Below are 25,273 nucleotides of genomic sequence, written 5' to 3'. Positions count from 1 at the left end.
TAGTGCAAAAACAGCAAAAAGTTAACTTGGAGATAGGCCAATAAAAATTATCTGGTCTAAAAATCAGAAAGAAAAAAATAGAGACTTGGTTACTATCAGGACAAAGTGACCTAACATACATATAATTATATTTCTAGAAGAATAGAGGCATAAATTGTACAGAAAAAATATTTAAGACAATGATGGCTAAAATTATCTCAAATTAACAAAAAAGATGTTAACAGATTTAGGAAACTCAGTGAATACTAAAGTTAGTTACAAAGCAAATCACATCTAGATGCATCAGAGTCAACTGTAAATAATCAATTAGGAAGAAAAAGGTCTTGAAGGCAATTAGAAAAAAGTGGTGTGTTACGCATAGGTAAAAATGACTAAAATGATAGCTGACTTCTTATCAGAAATGAGAGATTAAAGTTAACGGAAAGGTTTAAGGTGCTAGAAGACAAAAACTGCTAATCCAGGATAAATACTCTTCAAAACTGAAAGCAGAATAGACATTTTCAAATAAATAAAAAGTAAGAAAATTCAATACCAATAGATCTCTACTATTAACAATGCTAAAAGAACCTCTTCAGGATAAAAGGAGATGATCCATCAGGTAGAAACAGATGCACTGTGTGTTTTAGTTCACTGTGTAATAAACTTAATGGTTTAAAATAAAAATTCTTTGTTATTTCTCCTTATTATATGATTTGGCTTTACATAACCTGATGGGTCCTTTGCTCTAGGTATTTATTAGTGCTTATGTGGTTTCCTTTAGCAGGGATTGTTTAACCAAAGGTAGAACTGACAAAATAGCTTTGTTTACATGTCTGCTAGCTCAACTGGTTGGGTAAGGCTTATCTCCTCAAATGCTTTTAGTCATTCAGTCATTCTAAAATTTTTTATTTGTTGATTAGATTTCTAGAGGATAAAAGTAGAAGGTATACACCTTCCCAAGGTGTTAGGTCTAGGATTGGCATGGCATCACTTTCACCAAAAATATATTTTGTTCATTAAAACAAGACAAAATACCAACCCAGACTCAGCGGGTGGGAAAATAGATATTACTTCATAATGAGAGAAGCAACATGATACACGAATGTGGAGAATTTTGGGTAGATATTTTTAAAGACAATGCACCATAAACAGAAATGAAAAGTACTAGAAATACTAAAATGTAGGTAAATATAAAAGGCAATATGTATACATATTTATTCTTTTAATTTCTTGGAAACATGACTAAGGTAAAAAACATAGGGTATACAGCTGTAATATGTATGACAACAAAGCACAAAGGACTTGGGGAGATGTGAGAAAGTAACACAATTTAAATTATGAAAACTGTGATAAATTAAAGAATGCATTTCATAATTCCTGGAAACATTGCTAAAACAATAATGAAAAGCAATAAAGCTAAAAGCTAATGGATAAATTAAATAAAATTTAATTTTTATTTAATGTAATTTTATTTAATTACATTAAATAAAAATATGAATAGAACGAAAACAAGAAATAGATAAAAATACATCATGAATAGTAAGCCAAGAAGAATGCAGAGGCTATACTAACATCAGATGAATTTAATTCAAGATAAAGAGTTTTATAAGAGATAAGAAAGACATTTCATAATACCATAATGTGTTTTTAAGAACACAGAAACATGACACCATACAACCAAACATTTATATGCCCCAAATATATGAAAGCTGACAAAACTGAAGAGACAAATCTATACTTTGAATTTTTAACACCCTTTTAACAACTGATAGTAACACTATAAAAAAATCACTAATGATACACAAGAGTCTGAACAAAACTATCAACCACCTTAACCTTATTGACATTGACTGACAATGCCCAACAACTCCAGAATATATATTCTTTTCTAGTCCTCATGGAAATTTGCAAGATAGGTTATATTCCTGGCAAAAAAATTTAAATATTGAATTTCAGTTTGTTTGCTGATCACAGTAGAAATAAATGGGGTATTCTTTAATAAAACTGGTCATTAAATAAAAGCCCTACAAATCATCAATAAACAGTGTTTTAGTTATCTATTGTTATATTTTTAAAAATTCCAAAATTTAGTGGCTTTAAAAAATAACCATTTGCCGGGAGTGGTGGTGCACACCTGTAATTCCAGTGGCTCAGGAGGATGAGGTTGGAGGATCGAGAGTTCAAAGCCAGCCTCAGTAATGGCGAGGCACTAAGCAACTCAGTGACACCCTGTCTCTAAATAAAATACAAAATAGGGCTAGGGATGTGGCTCAGTGGTCGAGAGCCTCTGAATTCAATCCCCACTACCAAACAAACAACCATTTTATTTCTCATACTTTTGTAAGTCAAGACTTTAACCAAGGTTCTGCTCCAGTGTCACCTAGGCTCACCCATACAGCACACGCCTGATTTAGACTACAAGGTCTGAGATGGCTTTGTATGTCCGGAACTAAGGTGCTGACTGTTGGCTTTCTGTAGTCTCCCTTTCCATGTAGTCTTTCATATGTCAGGGGCTTTCTTCAAATGGACTCTCCCTCCAGCAAGATAGCCTGGGCTTCTTTACAGTGTGGTACAGGGTACCACAGAGAAGAAAAAATGAGTTTGTGCCTTTAAAGGATACAATCAGTCCTTCCTCAAGTCTCAATCTTGGGTAGGATCTTGGTCCATGCATTTTGGGGGAATTTATAGTTGTATGACATTTTAATCTACATTACTATGTGAAATGTCTTTGTTTTTATGATTTCATTTTTGCTACATTGTTTCTTTTCCATACAATTAACTACAATATAGGATAATCTATTAACAATAATGTCTCTTCAATTGGTTGTGTGAAGCTTGCTCTATAATAATTTATATAGAAAGAACTTATGGGAATAATATTCTCTAAATGACAATTTCCTGATTTAAAAACATAATTTGTAGCCAGTACAATAGTGCATGCCTATAATCCTAGCTACTCAGGAGGTTGACAAGTAGGAGAATGGTAAGTTTGAGGAGAGCCTGGGCAACTTGGTGAGACTCTGTCTCAAGAAAAATAAAAACAAAACAAACATTAATGACTGCAGACGTAGCTCAGTGGTAGAGGACTCCTCAGTTCAATCCTCAGTGCTGGGGGTTAAAAAAGGTCATTCATCACCATACTAAGACACTCCTTAGAGAAAAGTAATTGCAAGAACATTGTTCTCCTTCCTTGGGATATGTTTTTTTTTTTCTGGATTGGAATCTAGAAAGCCTTTTGTGTGCTTTGTGCTCTCATTATGGTTATGTGGCTTTTTAAATCTTGTTCATACCATTGGATGTAATATCAGATTTTGGGGTTTTTTTTGGTGGTGCTGGGGATTGAACCCAGAGCCTTGTGCGTGTGAGGCAAGTACTCTTCCAACTAAGCTATATCCCCAGCCCCAGTGGATTTTTTTTTTTTTTTGGAGGGGAATCTCTTCTCAACACATTTTGTGCCAGATTGTACTTGAGAAAGGGAAGTGATATGTACAGCATGAAACGATATTAGTTTCTGATTTTCCCACTTTTTAAAATCTTTTTTAAAAATTTATTTATTTTAATTCTAATTTGTTATATATGACAGCAGAATGCATTATAATTCATATTACACATATGGTACACAATTTTTCATATCTCTGGTTGTATACAGAGTCACATCAGTTGTGTCTTTTTTTAAGAGAGAGAGAGAGAGAGAGGGAGGGAGGGAGGGAGGGAGGGGAGAGAGAGATTTTAAAATATTTATTTTTTAGTTCTCGGTGGACACAACATCTTTTTTTGTATGTGGTGCTGAGCATCGAACCCGGGCTGCATGCATGCCAGGCAAGTGCGCTACTGCTTGAGCCACATCCCCAGCCCCTAGTTGTGTCTTTATATGTGTACTTAGGGTAATGATGGTAATCTCATTCCACTGTCTTTTCTATCTACTATTTAGATGTATTTGAAAACTTTAAGAAAAATCAGAAATACTCTTTCCTATTTTCATGAAAGCATAAATTTTTAGCCATATAAAATCTGTCCTGATGGGTTTTGGTTATATTTTTATACCTCATGAAAAGAGAAGAAATGTTCGCCAGGACAAGCCTCTAAACTGGAAGCTAATAGCCAGGTTATCTTGTGTGCTCTCTTCCTCCACATCATCACTTAGGTTTGAGTGAGGCCAAGAACTAATGACACAAAGAACAGAAGGAACTTTTCTTGTGATTACTGTATATTGTTTAAAGACAGCAAAGAATCAACTATTTGTAGCATTTTGAAAAATCCACATATGAATTTTTACTAGACTTTAAAATTTCTTCTTTGATACTCTGGTTCCACTCAAATGGTCCACTCTCAGAGGGGAAATTCAGAGAATCCTGGGAGAGTCATTATTTGTGAAGTCATAGTTATGAACAAAATCCTTTCTTGCAAAGACTTTCAAGCTGCCTCCCTTTAGCTTTCACTCATTAGTGCTGGTTGATACCTGATGCTATTAAAAAAAATCTGATCCTTATCTCACACCTCCCTCTCACAAATATTGTAGAAGTACATTGTGATCCCACTAATCTTTGTCCATTGCCATCTTTCCCAGAATTCCCAAACTGTCTCTCATTTCACAGGGTTTAATCAACCTCCTTCCATCCTATTTCATATAAAGTAATCAACATTCCTTATAAAAGCTGACAGCACTTGGGTCCCCAGAACAATCCTTGTTGAGAAGGAAAAAAAGAAATTCATGACCAAATAGTAGAGAAGGCAGCCGAGTCACTTAAAAGCTAAAATTGTAATAAAAGAGAAAAGAATGATCAAGGAACCAATTAAAAGACTATTCATGTATTTTTCTCCTAAGAACCATCAGCCATGCTTCCGTTTGCACAGGGCGTTGGAAAGCGAAGCAAAATCCAAAGGACCACCAGGAAAAGTAACATCTTACTCCCCTAGTCCAGCTGCTGACCCCTCTCCACAATCTCTATTTGCAATGGAAATCTTACACCTTCTGGATGAGACAGAATGATGTAAATCGCTGGCCTAACAAATGGGAAGGCAGTAGCCTATTTTCAGTTCCTGGTTCACATCCATTAACCAGTACCGGCTCAAGGGGAGGGCAACTCCATTTCCACCTTCAAAGGAGGAGTTGGGCGGGGCTAGGTTTTGCGCATGCTCCCAAGGCAGGTTTCTGGGCATGCTCAGCTTACCATATAACTGTGCTTTTTAAAAAACTTGGCATTAAAGATAAAGCAACCTTACTTTATACTTAATTGTGAATGGGCTGCTCTAACTACTCCTCTTTCATATTCATTTGTTATTTTTAACCATGCTTTATGTCTTCACTCTGTTTCGAAGAGGCAGCTGGAGCCCACAGGTCTAGACCCTCTGGGTCCTGCCAGAGGAACCATCTACCACAAAGAGAATCAAGACAGTCATCGAAGACAACATTCCAAATTTTTATCCAAGTAGAGAATCCAACAGTTAAACTGTCTGCAAAAATGTAACTTTTTTTGTAGGTAGACTGAGATACATAATTATCTTTCTGAAAACACTGCAATTTTATTTTGTTCTAGTAAATAAAGTCAATCTAGATGAGTACAGAAAAGGGTGGAAACTTGGTACTAAGGTAACCAAATACAACTTAAAAATATGACCACACACATCTATTTTTTCTCTCACCCGAAACAGCTAAAGGACAATACACAGATTTCTAAAAAGATATATGAGGCAATGGTAGATGAAACAGTGCACGAATTCTTTGGAAGATAAAAAGTGGATAAGAAGAGGACAACAGATTCAAAAGAGCTGTGGAACCAAAACACTGGTATCTAGCTGGGGCTGACTGCAGGAACTGAAACCCTTTCAGTCCTCCAAAAACTCAGATGCACAAGCACAGGCACCACAGTATGGAGGAACTGAGAGGATCAGCACACCAAACACCAAGAGCACCATGTGCCCTCAGCTCCCTGTCTTTCCAATTTAAACCACCAATTTCACTGTAATGGTATAGGACTCGTCTTAGGATACAATGAGTTGTCCAGTGAAATCTTCAAATCTGACTCCCCCAGTGCAAGAGCTGGCTTGCCAACCAGTGCTGTTGGCATGAGGCCCAAAGGCCACCCACCTGTTCACAACAGAGCTGCCTGTCAGCTTTGGGGAATTTCACCAGCACGATGATCAGAGGACACCAGATGTTTCAGATAAACTGCTAACAAGAACGAGAGACTCCAAAACAAAACTTTTAAAAAGAGGAGGAAGAAGGAAAAGCAAATAGAGGAAAAAGAGATAATACAGTGGGCAGGGTAACACTTTCTGAAAAGATATAATAAATATCCTCCCTGAGATATATTTTAAAAAGCTATAATAAATGTCCTCGGGGAGGATATTATATCCTTGAAATGGGAATAGGATACGATTAAAACAACAAGCTGAGAACAAGAGTTCTTGAAGAATATAAATGTGATAGTATCATAACGAATTTTAAAGATAAAACACAAGTCCAAGAACTGTGTTCTGTAAAATAATGCCAATTGCCTAGATTTTGAATTCTCCATATATTCCATAAAAACCACACCAGTCAACAAGGATAATGAAACCACCCCTAATCTAAGCCTACCACAAAATTAGGAGTCGGGAACTACTATAAACTTCCACTTGAGGTAAACAGAGAATGAACATCCCAAACCAGCTGAGCTCTGAAGCCCTCACTGGTCTGGGGAGGCAGACAGAGACTGCACAGGAGCAGGACAGTGGGGCTCTAGCAGTGCCAGACAGATGAAGTTCATCTTCCAGAATGAGGTCACCCCAGGATGACTGAGATTGGTAGTTCAGAGCAGTGGCTGCTTAGGAATTCAAAGGAAGGGCTGGAAGGAGACGCAGTCAGACATCTAGGGACGCTCTGCCCTCGGGTGAGAAAGGGGTAATGCAGACAGCCTTTGACAGTCTATGGCAGGGAGAAAGAGAGAAGCAATGGGAGAAAATTCAGAAGGACAAAACCAAAAGCCTCACCCAGCCCTTTCCCTACCAGTAAAGGAAGCACCCTACTGAAGCCACTGTGCTTCTCTGTATTGATGAGAGAAAGAACTCTTTTTTGTGGTGGGTGGGATGGGGTGGGGAGGGAGGTACTGGGAATTGAACTCAGGGGCATGAACCACTGAGCCACATCCCCAGCCCTATTTTGTATAATAGAGACAGGTTCTCACTGAGTGCCTCGCTTTTGCTGAGGCTGGCTTTGAACTCATGATCCTCAGCTTCTGGAGTCACCGGGATTACAGGTGTGCACCACTGTGCCAGGCTAGAAGGAACTCTTGAATTAAGAATCTCAGTAAGGGTGAAAGATCTATATAATGAAAATTACAGAACCTTAAAGAAAGAAATCAAAAAAAGACCTTAGAAGATAGAAAGATCTACCTTGCTCTTGGATAGGCAGAATTAATATTATCAAAATGACCATACTTCCAAAAGCGCTATACAGATTTAATGCAATTCCAATCAAAATCCCAATGACATTCCTCATAGAAATAGAAAAACAATCATGAAATTCATCTGGAAAAATAAGAGACCCAGAATAGCTAAAGCAATCCTTAGCAAGAAGAGTGAAGCAGGGGGCATCACTATATCAGACCTTAAACTATACTACAGAGCAACGGTAACAAAAACAGCATGGTATTGGCACCAAAACAGACTGGTAGACCAATGGTACAGAACAGAGGATACAGAGACTAACCCACAAAACTACAATTATCTTATATTAGACAAAGGTACCAAAAACATGCACTAGAGAAAAGATTGCATCTTCAACAAATGGTGCTGGGAGAACTGGAAATCCATATGCAACAAAATGAAATTAAACCCCTATCTCTCACCATGCACAAAACTCGAGTCAAAATGTATCAAGGACCTGGGAATAAAACCAGAGACTCTGCGTTTAATAGAAAAAAAAAAGTAGACCCTAATCTCCATCATGTGGGATTAGGCTCCAACTTCCCTAATAAGACTCTTTTGGTTCCAGAATTAAAATCAAGAATCAATAAATGGGATGGACTCAAACTAAAAAGTTTCTTTCTTCTCAGCAAAAGAAACAAATCTGTGAGGTGAATAGAAAGCCTACATCTTGGGAGCAAATCTTTACCCCTCACACATCAGATATAGCATTAATCTCTAGGGTATATAAAGAGCCTCAAAAGCTAAACACCAAAAAAAAAAAAAAAAAACAAATAACCCAATCAATAAATGGGCCAAGGACCTGAACAGACACTTCTCAGAAGATAATATACAATCAGTCAACAAATACATGAAAAATGTTCATCATTACTAGCTATTAGAGAAGTGCAAATCAAAACCACTCTAAGATTTCATCTCACTCGTCAGAATGGCAGCTATTATGGATACAAACCACAATAAGTGTTGGCGAGGATGTGGGAGAAAAAGGCACACTCATACACTGCTGATAGGACTGCAAATTGGTGCAGCCAATATGGAAAGCAGTATGGAGATTCCTTGGAAAATTGAGAATGGAACCACCATCTGACCCAGCTGTCCATCTCCTCAATCTATATCCAAAGGACTTAAAAACAGTATACTACAGGACACAGATGCATCAATGTTTACAGCAGCACAATTCACAATAGCTAAACTGTGGGACCAACCTAGATGCCCTTCAATAGATGAATGGATTAAAAACTGTGGGGTGTATGTGTGTGTGTGTGTGTGTGTGTGTGTGTATATACACACATACACACACACACACACATACAATGGAATATTACTCAGCAATAGAAGAAAATAAAATCATGGCATTTGCAGGTAAATGGATGGAGTTAGAAAAGATAATGCTAAGTTGGCCAATCCCAAAAAACCAAATGCTGAATGTTTTCTTTGATATAAGGAGGCTGATTCATAGTGGGATAGAGATTGGGAGATGGGAGGAACAACAAGCTCTAGATAGGGCAGAGGGGTTGGAGGGGAAGGGAGGAGGCATGAGGTTATTAATGATGGTGGAATGTGATAATTATTATCCAAAGTACAGGTATGAATACAGGAACTGGGTGTGAATATACTGTGTATACAATCAGAGATATGAAAAATTGTGCTCTATATGTATAAGAATTATAATGCTTTCTGCTGTCATATATGAATAAAAATGTTTTAAAAGGTCCGTAAAACCCTCTCACACCAGCCCATACTGACTCCCTCTTGCTGATACAGGAGAACAGTCATTTTAAAAATAATCATGAGAAACAAAAAAAACCCTTTGAAGTCTGAAATTCAAATATTTCAGAACAGAAAATGGACAAAAAGATAAATATTGGGGCTAGGGTTGTAGTTCAGTGGCAGAGTGCTTACTCAGCATGTGTGAGGCACTGGGCTCGATCCTTAGCCACCACATTAAAAAAATAAAATAAGGGCATGCTGTCTATCTACAACTAAATTATATATATATGAGAGAGAGAGAGAGAGAGAGAGAGAGAGAGAGAGAGAGAGAGAGAGAGAGAGAGAGAGAGAGAGAGAGAGAAGGGGGGACACCAAATTTGAGAAAAAAGAAAAAGGAAGACAAAATGATCTCCTACACCTCATGGGTCTTTTTTTTTTAATATGTATTTTTTTAGTTGAAGTTGGACACAATGCCTTTATTTTTACTTTTGTTTTTATGTGGTGCTGAGGATTGAACCCAGGCCCTTGCACGTGCGAGGTGAGTGCTCTACCGCTGAGCCACCACCCCAGCCCCCCACCTCATGGGTCTTAAACGACCTAAAGCACATGACATAGTCAGTACTGTTGATGAACACAATAAATGTCCATAAATATCAGTTGCAATTTAAAAAACATTCTACTATTGAGAAGAGGAATCACTGTGCAAAGCACCATCATAAAGATAGGAGGTTTACCAAATAAACTCCAGAGAAGATGTCTGCGTCAAGGCAGAAAAGGTTCAAATTTAATCCTTGAGACTGACAGGACCATAAACATTAATATCATCACTTGGATTCAAAGTCCAGCTTCAAGGGAACAAGGATTACTCTGGCAGTTCTTGGACCAGGAAGCCTTAAGAATGTCATCAGATGACTACAGGGCTGGGTAGGAAAGAAAGGTCCCAGAGCAGGACACAGGACTTCCCGTGGGGACGCATCTCACTCACACCCTACCTTGAGGTGATGGAGTCACTGGCTCACCTAACCCCAACTCACTTCCTTCCTCCTGCTCTCTGATCCCTCCTCCAGCTGAAGGCAGGGCATCAGAGGCCCACTGGCTATTCTCTGTCTCTCCCAGGATGGACTCCAGGTCTACCTCCTCCAGGGTGCTCCCCTCAGAGGACAGCAGTTTATCCAAGCCAAATTTCAGTATGTCACTCAACTTGAATGAAGAAAACGAGAGACCCAGTTAGTTCTCATGAAAACACAGATGAGGATGTGTGACTTGCTAAGTGTCTAAATGATACCAGGTAATTCTTTCCCTGATGGACTTTCTTCTCTTCCATCACAAATGACACCTGCCAGGCTGTTTTGAAGTTGGATGAGGAATAAGCAGAGAGGTGATAAATGATGATCAGAGATGTTGACTTTGACAATTATTTAAAATACCAAAAAAAATTTGGGCCTCCAATTTTTTTGAGGAGTGGGGGCAGATAAAATGATTCCAGCATCTTCTATAGCACTTCTCACCAGCATTTTTTACAGGCACTTCCAGCAGTCCTGAGAGAACTCAGAGAACCTGTTGGCTACCTTCTTACCTCTCCCACTGCCAAACTCTTATAAAGAGAAGGTGCCACTGAATACCTCATCTCACCATGAGCTGCCACCTGTCCTTGCCAAGCCGCTTTGATACTACAGTGGTTTATGAGACCCACTTTGGCAAAATCATAACCACCCTGATCACCAGACCCAAAAGCCCTTTCTCAATTTCAATCTCCCTGGATAATCCTGCGGTACTCCCCATCCTGTCCTCTTGCTCCCCCTAGGGGATATACTCAGCCTACTTCCTATGGCTACAGGAACCAGAATCTTAGTGTTACCTGGCTTTCATTTGCTACTTGCAACTCTCCACCTCCCTAAGTACTATCTCTTAGGAATTCTGAACCAATTGGGATCCACATCATGGGACTTCATTTTCATTTTGCCCTTTTAGATTTGGTTAATTATCTCTAGATTGCCTATTCTGTAACTTGGAAACTTTAGCTTGAAAATACCTGAGATGAAAACTATGACAAAAACTAAGCAAAACCATACCTGTTATATTTATATTTAACTTTGGTGTACATATATATAACCAAGCCAAATGGCTTTGGCATTTAGTACCCAAAACAGAAGAAAGCCAAGTATTTATGATGAGGCTCAGTCCATACTGGGACCCTTCCCTCTTCCACTCCTTGGACTATGTCTCCTGGCTTCCCTCGCTACTGCTCACTCACAACATGTCTTTAAGGAACTACCCATTTTTTAAATGAAAACCACTTTATTATAGTAACTAAGAGCATATAGTTGGAAGTTAAAGAGTGCTCGGATTAGAGTCATGAATCTGATGTTTGGAAAATTTCTTAAGATGGAGGTAAAGACAACGTCTATCTCATTTTTTGTTATTCTTCTTCTAAAACAACTGGAAAAAGTGCACGTCACACAATGCTTAGCACACAGTAAGCATTCAATAAGTGTTCACCGCATCTTTATCTGTTCTCTGTTTCTGTTGTGTTCTCCTTCTAAAACAAGGAACCTGCTTTCCTTTTTCAGAACTTCACTGCTCTATACTGCTTAGATTTATCAAACCAGAACCACGTCTTTTACTATTAGATTCTTTTAATAACTTAAAAAAATGTCCTGCTGTATTTTGAGACAAGGCAGTGAGTTATCACCCTTGTTCCTGGCAACCATAAATAACTCACAGTCTGGTGGGGAGGAAAGAATCAAGACAGAACCAGAGTGTGATTTCTTGCCATGGCTTGGGCAGGAAGTCCCACCGAGGTCCTCTCCACCAGCCCATAGTTTGTACTGGCCCCAGGATCTGGTCCCATGGCAGAGTTTGTGCCTGTGCATTTCACAATGATGTGCTAGCAGCTAATGCCACAGGGAAACCCCTGACTGAATGCCTGGAGCTCCCTCCACTGGGGAAGCATCTCCTCTAACTCCTGACGCCTGTGCCTTCACAACAGCCCATGATGAGCTCCTCTCCCAAGGTCCTGTAAAGAAGTATATTTAGACACCTACAGTGTACACGCACCTCTCTCTCAAGCTTTCACCTTCCATTTGAAATTGCCTCTTCAATAGTGTGAAAATAAAATGCACAGCCTGCCCGGCCACCATGACAGATGAGCATGCAGAAGACTCAAAACACAAAAGGCCAAAGACTCCAGTTACTCTCTAAGATAAACTAAAGTCAAGCAAACAAACAAAACCTAGGGTTCTTCTTTCGGGTTCTAGTACCCCCAAATCTGTGACCCTTTCCTGCAGGTGAGTGACTCCCTAACAAAAACAGCACCTTCCCTGTCTGCAATGCTGATGTGTAAGGATACAGATGTGAGAAAACTGCCATTTTTAAACTCATGCTTGGGCTAGTTGTAAATTTGATGATTCTGCTTGTAATACTGTGTAATTTTTTCCCTTTCATATACCTCTTGAATTTTTTGTTTGATAAGCTGATCCTTTTAAAGCCTGGTTTTTCTTGCAAATTTTTCTAATTCCTTTCTTTTCTGAGTCTCCCTCTAACAATAATGTATATTGATTTTTACTACAAATTCTGTTGACTAAAGCCTACATTATCTTCATCTTTCTAATTTCTATCCCTATCTTCCTACTTTCTACTCTCATCTTTCAGGCTTAAAGGCTTAAAGCCATCTTGGAACTTGCTCTCTCTCACTGCCTGCCTCAAAACAATAGCCAACTCCTGTCATTTCTCTGCAGTTTCCTACAGCAGACTTTCCCACAGCTACTACCTTTTCTCAGACATTTATTACTCTCTTCATGCTTGAATCATACTAGATACTAGGGGTTGATCTCTCTGCATCTAATCCCTCAGAAGGACTTGGGGTATATTATAATATAGGTTCAATTTTATCTCAAAGGCTGCTGCTAAGGAATAACTCTAAACCTCCTACCAAAAGAGAGTTCTCTAGGATATTCTAAGACAGCATTTGACTCCCATCTAATTTTTCCTTCTTCAACAAATAAACTCTAGTGCTTTCATCCCTATATCCTATGGCATAATTTTGAATTCCTAATCTTGTTCACTCATCTCTGAGTATGGAATGAGTACTGTAAGTCACTACTCAAAGCGTCTGGGATTAAAGAGGAGCTATGGAACTAATCATCACTGATTAAAAAAAAAGGAAGAAAAAAAAAGAAACAAATTCTCTCTGAGGTAACTCGTGGCACACTCATCTTTAGAAGCCATAAAGAGATTAGATCCTTGATGTTCAGTTACATGCTCAAAGTCATACATCCAATAAGGGATAAGATGTGAATTTCAATCCAAGTTAGATGGTTCAAAGCTCATTCTCTTTATTCTATTTTCTCTGCCTTTAAATGCCACCCTCATTTTTAGCTTGTATGGCACCTTGCATGTAGTTAGGTACTGAGAGGATAAGAATTAGGCCAATGAAAAAAATGTGTAATTTGCAACAATGGGTGGTTAATGCTTTTATTTTATTCTCATCTTTTATTTGCATTCTCATCCAAAGATAGTACTGGTTATAAATCATGAGACTCTAAAAAGAACACATTTTACCTGGAGGTCAGGATCAGCCAAAGGTTTCTGGGCTCCCAGAGTAAAATGGTCTCTTTTTATGATTGTGTTGGTGAGCTGCAGTTTGGAGGCTGCTTTCCTATAAACTATTTCTTCCACAGTGTCTCGGCCAATCAGCTGGATCACTTTCACAGCCCTGTACGGGAGTCAAATGAGAGCAGTGTTAGAAGTCTGTAAAGCTGGGGAAAAAAGCATGCCAGGAAAATACACCCAAAAGGAAGCAAAACCAAATGACACATTTAGGGAACAATGAAAAGGACACTGCTCATTGGGACCTGAGCATTTGTTAGAGAAATCTGGCCTCAACTTCTTCCTGAACATTTCCCCAAAAGAGGAAGAGGAAGGAAGATGAAGTGACCATTATTGGGCCTTCATCTGTAGCCAGGATAACCCCTGGCAGGCATGTTACCTCAAGTCAAAGGGTAGCTGAACACAACTTTGTTTCCTCTTTGTGATACTGGGAACCCAACCTAGGAGAGCTTTACCATGAAGTTATAATCCTAACCTTAAAAAAAAGTTTTGAGACAGGGTTTAGGTAAGTTGCAAGGTTGGCTTTAAACTTGATCTTCCTGCTTGAGTCTCCCATGCTGATAATGATTACAGGCATGTGCACCCACTGGCTTTAACTTCATTTTTAAACTGAATTAGGATCTAACATGAGAAACATGAACTAAATAAATTCTAAGTTTCTTCTAATCATTTTGGAATTTAACTGTTCTTTTCAACAAAGTGAGTCTGAACTGATCATGGGACCACTGATCCCCCAACATGACTCTACAAGCCAGCAGCACAACAGGGTTCAAACCCAGTGGTCTCTAACTCCAACGTGGCACTGTTGTCAGGACTATATGGTCCACCTTCCTCCCCAATCCACAGCTGCAAGCCAACAGAGCAGAAAGGTGCCAATGACTAACTCACTCACTTGTTCTGGCCAATTCGGTGAGCTCTGGCAGCTGCCCACAAGTCATTTTGAGGATTAAAATCACTGTCAGAAAAAATAACAGTATCTGCTGCTTTTAAGTTCATGCCAACTCCACCTGAAAACCATACAAAAAAGGAGCATGATCAGCAACACACAAATAAGGAACTAGAAAACACACAAGGCAGGACTGGGTCCTACTGAAAATCTGAAATCAGTCCAACTGACTGGTTTCATCCTTCAAACTGAAATTTCTGCCCCAAACTTCAGGTTTTGACCACCCTACAGTGGTCAAAAGTGCTACCTCACCTTTCATTGCATGAACTGGGAAAATTTAATTATCAAATATAACAGAATGAGAAGTAAGCAGAAGAAAAGGATGCTTAAGTTAATTGCACGAAGACATTTAATATTTGTTTGAAAACCTTGATTGGATTTTGCTTCAAACAGTCTGTGAATAAGGACACAAGTTCTTTCAGAAAACAGCTCCAAAAATAAGAGGTCTGGGGGCTGCAATTGTAGCTCAGTGATAGAACACAAGTGATAGAACACGTGAGGCACTAGGTTCCTTCCTCATCACCACATAAAAATAAATAAAATAAAGGTATCATCTGTTATGGTTTAGATGTGGTGTCCTCCAAAAGCTCACATGTGAGACAATGCAAGAAGGTTTACAGGAGAAATGACTGGGATATAGCTTTAACCTAATCAGTGAATGAATTGCTAATGGGATTAACTGAGTGGTAACGGGGGCAGGTGGGTGTGGCTGGAGGAAGGGGTTCAGCAGGCACATGGATAAGGGGTATATATTTTGTATCTGGACAGTGGAGTCTCTCTCTCTCTGCTTTCTGATCATGATGTGAGCTGCTACCCTCAGTCACACTCTCCAGCCATGATGCTGCCTCCCCTGGAGCTCCAAGGAATGAAGTTGGCCTTCTATGGACTAAGATCTCTGAAACCATTAGCCCTCCAATAAACATTCCTCCTCCACAGTGGTTCTGGTCACAGAGGTGAAAAAGCTGACTAAAACAGTGCCCATCTACAACTAAAAATGTATCTTAAAACAACGAGAGGTCTGCAGTGGGCAGTAAGAAACACACATGACCACACTTGCAGCTTCAACAAGGTAGGAAGACCTGACACTAGCTATGATTAGAGCAGATGATACCTGCCTCTGAGTGGAGAAAACCTGAGAGTGTCTTCCTGTACTGGTTTCCACACTGATCAAAGAAGATGTCGTAAAATCAGTTCAAGACAAGAACACTCAATGCAACAACTCTCTGGTCTTTCTCCAATGGTGCAGGAAAAGGCCAAAAGAGCACTTTGGGTTCAGAAATTTAGAGTACTAAGAAGCAAAGCACAGGCTTCTCTTTGATAAATGTGGAAACTGTACAGAACACACTCTAGCCAGGGTCGTTGGAGCTCATTGCTAAAACAGGCCTAAAAGGGCTTGTTCCAAGAACTGAATAAAGGGTTCCTTTCTACAGGACTACTAACTCCCGGCTGGATGTAAGACAAGCCAGGCAGAAACGTTCTCATTGAAGTCTTCCTATAAAATCAAAGTTGGAATAAAGAAATACTAATGACTGAATACGGAGAAAGGCTAAGTTATACCCAATAATAAGAGCTACACTTCTATTTTACTACTGCCAAGCACTTTACATGTGTTGACTCTTTTAACCCTCACAACAACCCTGTGTCCTTGCTAGCACTATTCTCATTTTGCAGATGCTGAAATGGAAACAGCTACATTAAGGGATTTATTTGAAGTTGCACCACTAGAAGATAAAACAGTCAGGATTCCATCCCATATTCCAGAATCTGAGGTCATTACTCCTGGGACAGAGACAGGGTCTCACAGTGTTGCCCAGGCCGGCCTTGAACTCCTGGGCTCAAGCCATCCTCCTGCCTCAGCCTCCTGAGTAGCTGGAACTGTAGGCATGCACTAATGTGCCAGGCTCCAGAACCTTTTTGTCCACTGTATGCTAATTATCAAGGCAGTCATATCATTTGAAAATGTGTTTGTGTTCCATAAGAATTATCTTTCTTGGGCTGGGGATGTGGCTCAAGCGGTAGCATGCTCGCCTGGCATGCGTGTGGCTCGGGTTCGATACTCAGCACCACATACAAACAAAGATGTTGTGCTCGCTGAAAACTAAAAAAAATAAATAATTCTCACTCTCTCTCTCTAAAAAAAATAATAATAATAATAATAAAGTTGCTTTGTCATCACTAAAAAAGTTAAAAAAAAATTATCTTTCTCTTGAGTTAATAGTGGCTAGTGCAGCCCTTCCTCACCAAAGATATTTTAAGCTGCATTTAGTTGTTTGGGACATATTCCTAAGCTATCGCTGCCATCTGCCGGCAATATGTGGTAACAACCTCGTGGAAAACTGGAAGGAAACATTAAATGAAAACGCGGCACAGGTATAGCTACAACACGATGGCACGTATGACAGTTAGTGCGTGAAAAAGGCTAATGTCCAGGACTGCTTCAGCTTCTAGATAATCTACTCTGAGGCCTCCAAGGAGATTAACTAATTTTAGATGTTTCAAACATTATTTGCTCTCTAAATATGAAAAATAAAATCTTAAAACGCGGGGCTGGGGATGTGGCTCAAGCGGTAGCGTGCTCGCCTGGCATGCGTGTGGCCTGGGTTCGATCCTCAGCACCACATACAAACAACGATGTTGTATCTGCCGATAACTAAAAAATAAATATTAAAAAAATTCTCTCTCTTCCTCTAAAAAAAAAAAATCTTAAACACATAAATGGAATTCCTCTCCCAACACTGACCATGCCTTTGACCACATCCTTTGAGCTTCCCCAAAGACTAATCATGAGACAATGGGACTGAATGACAGGGTGTGGTATATGACCTGGGAAGAGACTGGACCAAAGGAATCTGATTGTATCTTATTATTGGCCTTAAGACACACACTAGAGAAATGATCTCCTGATACTCAAGGGTCATATCTAACACTTCTTTTATAGACCCATATAGTACAAAGCACTTACTAAGTGCTTTCTACATAAGGATGACCTTTCATTCCATAAAGACATTAATCTCTTTATCATCAAGGACACAATTCCTGTTTGTGTTCCTATATCTATTCCATCAGGATTACCATCAAAAAAATAAGATCATGAAACTCAGACTATGAATTCAAAATTAATTTAGGGTTTTTTGATTCAGAATGTAAGAAAAATTCCATTTCCCCAAACCGATTTCAAATTATTTAATACTATGTGAAAGCAACTGGCAAAACCACAAGTGTCATTTATTTATGATTAAGTCATATGGACAATACCATAATAATTATAAATAGCTGTCAGTTTCACTCTAGTCACATTTTAAACAAATCTTTATTAAACTTTATAACACTCTTTCAGAGGTACTCCTGGAGGAAGGGAAACTAGAAAAGAGATTATCTTATTTTCCAAATTCATGGCTAGAAAGGAGAATGAATGAATGTGAATAAAACTTTCCCCCAAATTAAAAACAAAACAAAACAGGACGTTCCTGGTCAGTGGTCTAAGTGGATTAGAATTACTTTCCAACAGGCCCAGGTTTCAGCCTCCCTTCTCACGATCACAGCTTCACAGGTTGAACAGAAAAGAGCTCCACACGAGAAGTCCAGTACTAGGCTACGTAAGTGCTTCGATTCTCTCCCTTTTCAATACTCCTTGGTAAGAACCTCTCCTTTCAGAGAATTAGGGGAAAATGTACCAGTGGTGGGATGACTGTCTGCTTCCTCAACACCCATAGGCTTACCTGCCCTGGTGCTCAGGAGAAAAACAAAGATGGGCTGCTGTCCAAAGCTTTTGATGGCCACGTGTCTCTCTTCGCCTCTCACAGAACTGTCCACACGCTCATAGCTGTAGCCTTTACGTAGAGAAGACAACAACCACACACAGGTCCTTACTCTTTGCAAGGACTCTTAGGAAATAAAATAATCGAGTCATTCCTAAGCCAATGCCTATTTGTCCTTTCCACACCCAAGCCTGCCCTACTTTCAATAAAGCCCAAAGGAAAAATCTCAATTGTTTTATAACTTGATCTTGTTTCTTATTTTATGTGGTACTGAGGATTCAAACCAGTGTCTCTCACAAGCCAGGTAAGGGCTCTACCACTGAGCCACAACCCCAGTCTGAAAGATCTAAATTTAGGGGAACAATTCATCACTTCAGTCAAGAGCTTTGTAATGTTGTGAACAACCAATAATAAAAAAAAAATTCATCACTTCACCAAAAAAATCACCATAACACACTATCCTGGGTTTTAAAACCACAGGCAGCCAAAGTCTTTGGCATTTGCATAGGTAATATTTGGTTTTGACTCTTCCCAGGCCACCCTAAATATCCACACACTGGCAGTTGGTGACTACTGAGACACAATCCTGACTTAGGCAAGCAGTAAGACAAGAGCTTGGGAGCCTGCCTGATGACCCAGCACCTGCTTTTTAGTGAAGCTCTAGGGCTCTCCACTTGTCACCACGCATCAGGTCAGGAAGGGGAATTATAATCTCAATTCATGTTTTGGTACTCGAGATTCCTCAATGTGCCAGTAGCTGAAGTGTCCAGTTACTGCAGTACTTGGGGGGCATCAAGTAGATCTGAGAGACCACTCCCAACTAAACTTTAAAACAGTTATTTCTGCAGCTGATACTCTCCCACAGGCTCAAAAATCAACCCCTGTTCAAGCTTTGTCCCATTATCCCACATCAATTTTATTATATATTAAGCAGAGTTCTCAAGTAACTGCCTACATCCCCTATTGTCACAGAAATAACTGCTCTCACCCTCCCTCTGCTTGATTTGTGGGATCTCCATACTATCTATCTTCCCTTTCTTACTAATCCTGCATAAGTACACAACTGCTGAGCTGTCGAGAGACGCTGCAAGTGTTTGTCGCTGAAACTCGACTCACACATTTTTGAAGCCACTCAACATTTTCACAATGTCTGCTCCATACCCATCACCTACATCACCTGGTGAGAATGTGGGTGTTACTTCTGCCCATGCGTCTCTACCCTGCTGTTGATCTTGCTTCACACACCACTGTCCCCTCTCCTCAGCCTTTTCACCTTCTTTGTCTTTAACTTTTTCCTCGGTAACCTTCCCACACCCCTTATGACTCTCAGATGATGTAGTGGCCAAGGGGAGTCACCTTTGCAGTCCATATAGTCCTGGAGAATATCCAACATCTGGGTCATCTGAGAGAAGAGTAAGACACAATGGCCCCTGGCAAGAAGGAGAAAAGGAGAAACTGCCAACTCTAGTAGTGTTTACGGGGAGTGACCCTCAGGCAACATGACCAAAGGGGATAACTTTACACATAAGAGAAATGCTAAAGTAGAAATATCAATGTCCTGTAACTTTCTCAGAAACTCTGAATACTTTATACAAGAAGACAAAGTGCCTCCACATGTAGCTGCATCCCTCAGAGCAGTCCCAGGGCACCTGTCAATTCACCAGGGAGTGTGGAAGCCCTGTCGTAACCAAGGATCCTCTTTCCGGAATATCACTTCACTCAATGAAGACAGAAGTTTCATTTCAATAGTAAAATAAATATACATGTGAAGAGTAAAGGCAAGGTACAAATGTGTGTGCACCCACTCCCCAAGATCCTGAAGAGCTATGGAAGGCTATCTACTGCTATTCCCACTTGGCGGTACAAGTCATTACCATCTAGAAAAGTCGAAAAGCATCATGTTAGAGAAGCAATCCCCCATGGTACACAAGAAACTTACATATAGAGTGTGAATAAAGGAAAGGATAATTCAAAATAATGTAGAAGAAACAAAATCAGGGTGACAGCCCTTATCATCAGACATTGTTTTAAATTTGCCTGAACAAACAAGGACAATGCTGTCAAAAAAATTTTTTTTCTAAGAAAACGAACTTACCTTAATGTTGCCAGGAGAGTAAGACCAAGAGTTAGGGAGAACATCGGCCAGACTCTAGCCCCAAATTGTTGGGAAAAGCACTGAGTTTGAAGGTGAGTACCTGGATTCTTATCTCTCTCTGCCACTTACTACCTATATGACATTGGGCGTGACCTTTCGAGGTCATGAAAAACTTGGATGGAAGGTATCTATAGGTTCTTCTCCATCTCTAACACACACACTTATGGTAGATACGTCAAAGGCCATAAAATACAGTAAGACATGTAATTATGATTATTAACAATTTTTCATATTTACATTTTAGTCATAGTTGAACACAATACCTTTATCTATTTTATTCTTTTAATTTCTTTAGTTGTAGATGGACACAATAACTTTGTTTTATTTATTTATATTTTTGTACATGGTGCTGAAGATCGAATCTCCTGCCTCACGCATGTGAGGCGAGTGCTTAGTCACTGAGCTATTTATTTATCTTTGTGTGGTGCTGAGGATTGGACCCAGGGCCTCACATGTGCTATCTAGGCAAGCACTCGACCACTGAGCCACAACTCCAGCCCCAGGACATGCAATTATTTAATTTGCAAAAGACTGGGCAATTTTGACAAATCTGAAGTTTTAAGTTAGTTCAGGCCACACCTGGGGCAATCATCCTAAAGGCACAATTCTCAAATTCTTGAGTCTCTTGTCTTTTCCTAGACTCCCCCTTTCCTGTGGTGATGAAGATGTACATGCTGGATACCAGGCTGCTGAACACTAACCAAATGTCATCTTCTGATACCCAACTTGCATTTCAGGGAAAGAGTATTCCCCAACTACGCCTTGAGTTTAAATCAAATCCCAAAGATTAACAAGAACCAATGTTTACTCAACCTTTATTATGTGTCAGTTCAATTCAAGGAACCAGCAGGCAATTTTAAAAGAAATGCTCAATGTTGACTCGTCCTTGTGGATGCAACCAACATAGCTGGACAGATGAGGTGAACATACATTGATCAACAAGGTAGCAGAGTAAGGTAGGGCTTTATACTACCCTCCCAAATGGCAATCAATTGCACTGAGAATTAAAATCATATCCATATGGGATTTTCTTACTCCTCACTTTGTTTTGAGAAGGAAGTCTACAAGGTGAACTTAGCAGTGCTTTGTTAAAACAATTGTAAACTTCTAAAATTGCTTCTTTAACTGCTATTGTGGTTTTAAGATGGGAGAAAAAAAGCAAATGAAGGATAAAAATCATGGGTAGACACTTAAAAGTGTTTGCTATATTGCAGGCATAAGAAAAACCATGCAAGAGGAAAAAGAGAAATTCCATCATGCAACAACCAAGTCTGAGCTACACTTAACACTGCTATTGTTCCACATCAGGTGATTGGCATATCATTCAGAATACAAAATTCTACCTTATATTCTTGCTACACAAAGTGAGTGTAATCATAAATATTTCCCTGCACAAAAATCACATCCCCATTTAGTTTCTTAATGGACCAAGTGTCCTCTGAATACCTAGATCTTTCATCAAAATAGCCTTGTAGTATTTTTTCCGCAATGCTGACATGCCATGGTATATCACTACTTCTGTCTTTTTGGGAAGTTCTTTAGCTACCACTGCTTTCACTCTCCTCAGCAGAAACGGCTGCAAGAGGTTGTGAAGTTCACTTGCTGTGGAAGGAAACAACATAAAAGAGTGTGGTACAAAAATACAGCAGAGGCGCCGAACTACTAGAGAACATGGAGCAACTCACTTTCCTCATTTTCATGCTAATTCTGCGTTCTACGTCTGTACAGTAAGTTTTCAGTTACAGATGCTCCTGGACTTACAAAGGGATTACATTCCTATAAACCCATCACAAACTGAAAATATCTTAGATGTAAAAAATGCCTTGAACGGACCTAACATACCAAACACCACAGCTCAGCCCACCCTACCTCAAATGTGCTCAGCACTTACATTAGTCCACTCAGCAAAATAATCTAACCCAAGCCTCTTCTATGAAAAACTGTGAATACTTCATGTAATGTGCTGAATGCCTGTGACTAAACAACTGACAACACAGAGCACTGTGTGGTATCAGTTACTTACCCTCAGGGTTGCTGAGTCATTGGGGAGTGGTGCCTCGCTGCTGCCACCCCGCCTCACAGGACAGTACCTTACAACCTATCCCAAGCCTGGGAAAAGACTGGAACTCATGCCTTCTTATGGCTGAAGAGCATCCCATCCTGTATCTACACCACATTTCCTTTTTATCTGCTAATGGACATCTAGGTGAGCTCCACACTCTGGGTACTGTTAAGAGTGCTGCAATGAACACAGGAGCACAGACATCTCTTGACATGTTGATCCCCTTCTTCGACTATATGCCCAGTATGGGATTGCTGAATTGTACAGCAGTTCTATTTAGTTTTCTGAGGAAACACCATCCTGTTTTTTACGATGGCCATACCATCTCCATTCCCACCCGGGTGTCTCAGAGTTCCACTTCCACCACAGCCTTGCCAGCGTTTGGTGTCTGTAATAACCATTCTAAGGGGGGGGGGGTTTCCCATTATGTTCCTGATTTGCATTTCCCTGATGATTATATTGAACATTCTAATATAACTAACAATAATGCATTTTATATCTTAAACCAGTTAGAATCCAGAATTTTGAATATATTCACCATAAAGAAATGATAAAGGTTTTGCTATATGATATGCTAATGACCTAAGTGATCACTATGCAAAACATCAACAGGTATAAATATGTACCTCAAACATAGGTACAAATAGGTACACCAATAAAAATTTGAAATTCAAAGTACAGTTTCTATTGAATGTTGCTGCTTTTGTAAAGTGGTAAAGTCAAAAAATTATAAGCTGAACCACCATAATTAGAGGACCAATCATTTCTCCCTTTCCTGGTTTCTTCCTATTCCTTCTGGACTTGTTACTGGCTTTTAATACCCAAACTACAACACTCAAAGAACTGGATTCTTCTTAGGAATAATCTCATTTTCAAGACACTGTTTTCCAGGGTATTCTTCATTCCATCTCACTGATCAGCATACAGCGTAGAAATGCAGGGTGAGCAATACTGTCTCCATGTTTATGACAGTTAAGTGAGGCTCAGAGAAATCAGGCCACTTATCCATGAACACACAGGTGAATGTGAAAATGGCGAGCATTAAAAGTGGATTTTTAAAAACTTCTAATCCCTTGTTCTTTTACAGGCATCTTAGACTTCAAAAACTACACTAAGTTGGAAGTATACATCATGTAGGAAAACCAGAAACAGAAAACAAAAATACAAGCAACCTGTTAAATGTGAAATTCAGATAAACAATTCATAGCTCTTCAGTACCAGTGTGTCCCTTGTCATTTGTAATTAGATGTCCCATATTCGACAACTCTAAACATGGGAGTAATCAATCAGAGCAGGTTTGCTGGTCATCTTTACCCTGTGGTTTGGGAATTTTTGCTCTAAGAACCCTCTGCAACTCATATTTAACCAGCACACACATAATCATTGGGAGGCCTCCTGCCATCTGTTTTGGACAATCATCCTAGGGTATTCAGATATTATGGGAATGTTCCTCAAGGCAGAGTGGCAAAAGTATAAGAAAAAGCTACGGTTATACGAATGAAGGCTTCCCTTTTCCCTTCCACATCCCAATCATCTCGAACTTCTGGTTAAAAGAAAACAGCAGTGTTGTAGAATTCTTAACAGTAGTCTGGGTCTATAGCATGCACTTACTTTTCTGCACTGGCAAGTGGCATGGAAAGTTAACAAAGTCTATAATTTTTATAAATTACAAGTTGAAGCAGCATGGTAACATGAACTTGAGGCATGAGGATGGTAAGCTGAAGGCCAGCCTATGAAACTGAGCAAGACCCTGTCTCCATTTTTTTACAGAAGGACTGGGAATGTATCCCTGTGGTAGAGCACCCCTGGGTTCAATCTCCATACCACAAAGAGAAAAAAAATGAAAAAAAATTAGAAGTTGGTTTTTAAAAAAGCACACATATCAGTGGGTACTTTCTACTTTTTCCAAAAGTGAACCAATAAGCCCCACTGCAGAATCATGTAACAAACAAGTAAGAGCCATGGATAGCAAACAAGTGGATACCACATGAGGGACCATCATATGCCTTATATCTGTGGTGGTTTTTCTCCCTGGAAGGCATTCTCCAGTTATTGATTCTCTTCCTTTTCAATCTACAACTCTTATGCATTAGGGATGTTTCTGTGTCAAGATCTCTTGGGGATAATTTGCTAAATGGGAATTAACCTGATTTGGATACTTTTTCAATATCCCAGTAACATTCAACAAAATCCTCCATCTGTTCATTGGAAAACAGGTCAGGTTCCACAAAACTGAGGAGAGAGTAGAGCTCTTGGAGGCTGTTCTGGATAGGAGTTCCAGTCAACAGGAGACTGAAGACCACCGAGAACTAGAATATGTAAATTAACACAATTAAAAATCTCTACCACTGGTAAGCAAAACCAAGTGACCCATCACAACATTTATTTGAACACAGAGGGACATGATATAACACAATGAACCAAGGCAAATGAAATCAGAAGGCTCCGGTTCAAGTTGTACACTCTATTTAATTGAGAAATAATACCTCTCCAGTTTCGACCATAAGGAGGGGATAATAATCTGTAAGAAGACACTCTTGTAAGCATGTAAGTGACATCGAGTTGTAAACTCTTGAGTATTACATGAGTATTCACTAGGGTTACTAAATGCAATCTATGTGAGGAGTCAAACTATGTTATGACCTACA

The 25,273-nt window shown here is 39.5% G+C and overlaps 1 protein-coding gene across 1 annotated transcript in view; it reads right to left on the bottom strand.

Moving 5' to 3' along the window:
- LOC144371242 (transport and Golgi organization protein 1 homolog) overlaps positions 1-23,026 on the bottom strand; it is a 91,139-nt gene extending 68,113 nt beyond the window's left edge. The window contains exons 1-6 of the mRNA XM_078033655.1: positions 22,948-23,026; positions 22,010-22,165; positions 19,765-19,872; positions 18,370-18,480; positions 14,597-14,711; positions 13,657-13,810 (exon numbers count right to left, since the gene is read on the bottom strand). Coding sequence (XP_077889781.1) covers positions 13,657-13,810; positions 14,597-14,711; positions 18,370-18,480; positions 19,765-19,872; positions 22,010-22,165; positions 22,948-23,026 — 723 coding nt within the window. The remainder of the gene's footprint in view (positions 1-13,656; positions 13,811-14,596; positions 14,712-18,369; positions 18,481-19,764; positions 19,873-22,009; positions 22,166-22,947) is intronic.
- Positions 23,027-25,273: the final 2,247 nt, after the last annotated feature.

The sequence above is a fragment of the Ictidomys tridecemlineatus genome, chromosome 16 (assembly GCF_052094955.1).
Source record: "Ictidomys tridecemlineatus isolate mIctTri1 chromosome 16, mIctTri1.hap1, whole genome shotgun sequence".
NCBI classification, from domain to species: domain Eukaryota; kingdom Metazoa; phylum Chordata; class Mammalia; order Rodentia; family Sciuridae; genus Ictidomys; species Ictidomys tridecemlineatus.
This window is presented reverse-complemented; position numbering and strand designations above follow the sequence as displayed.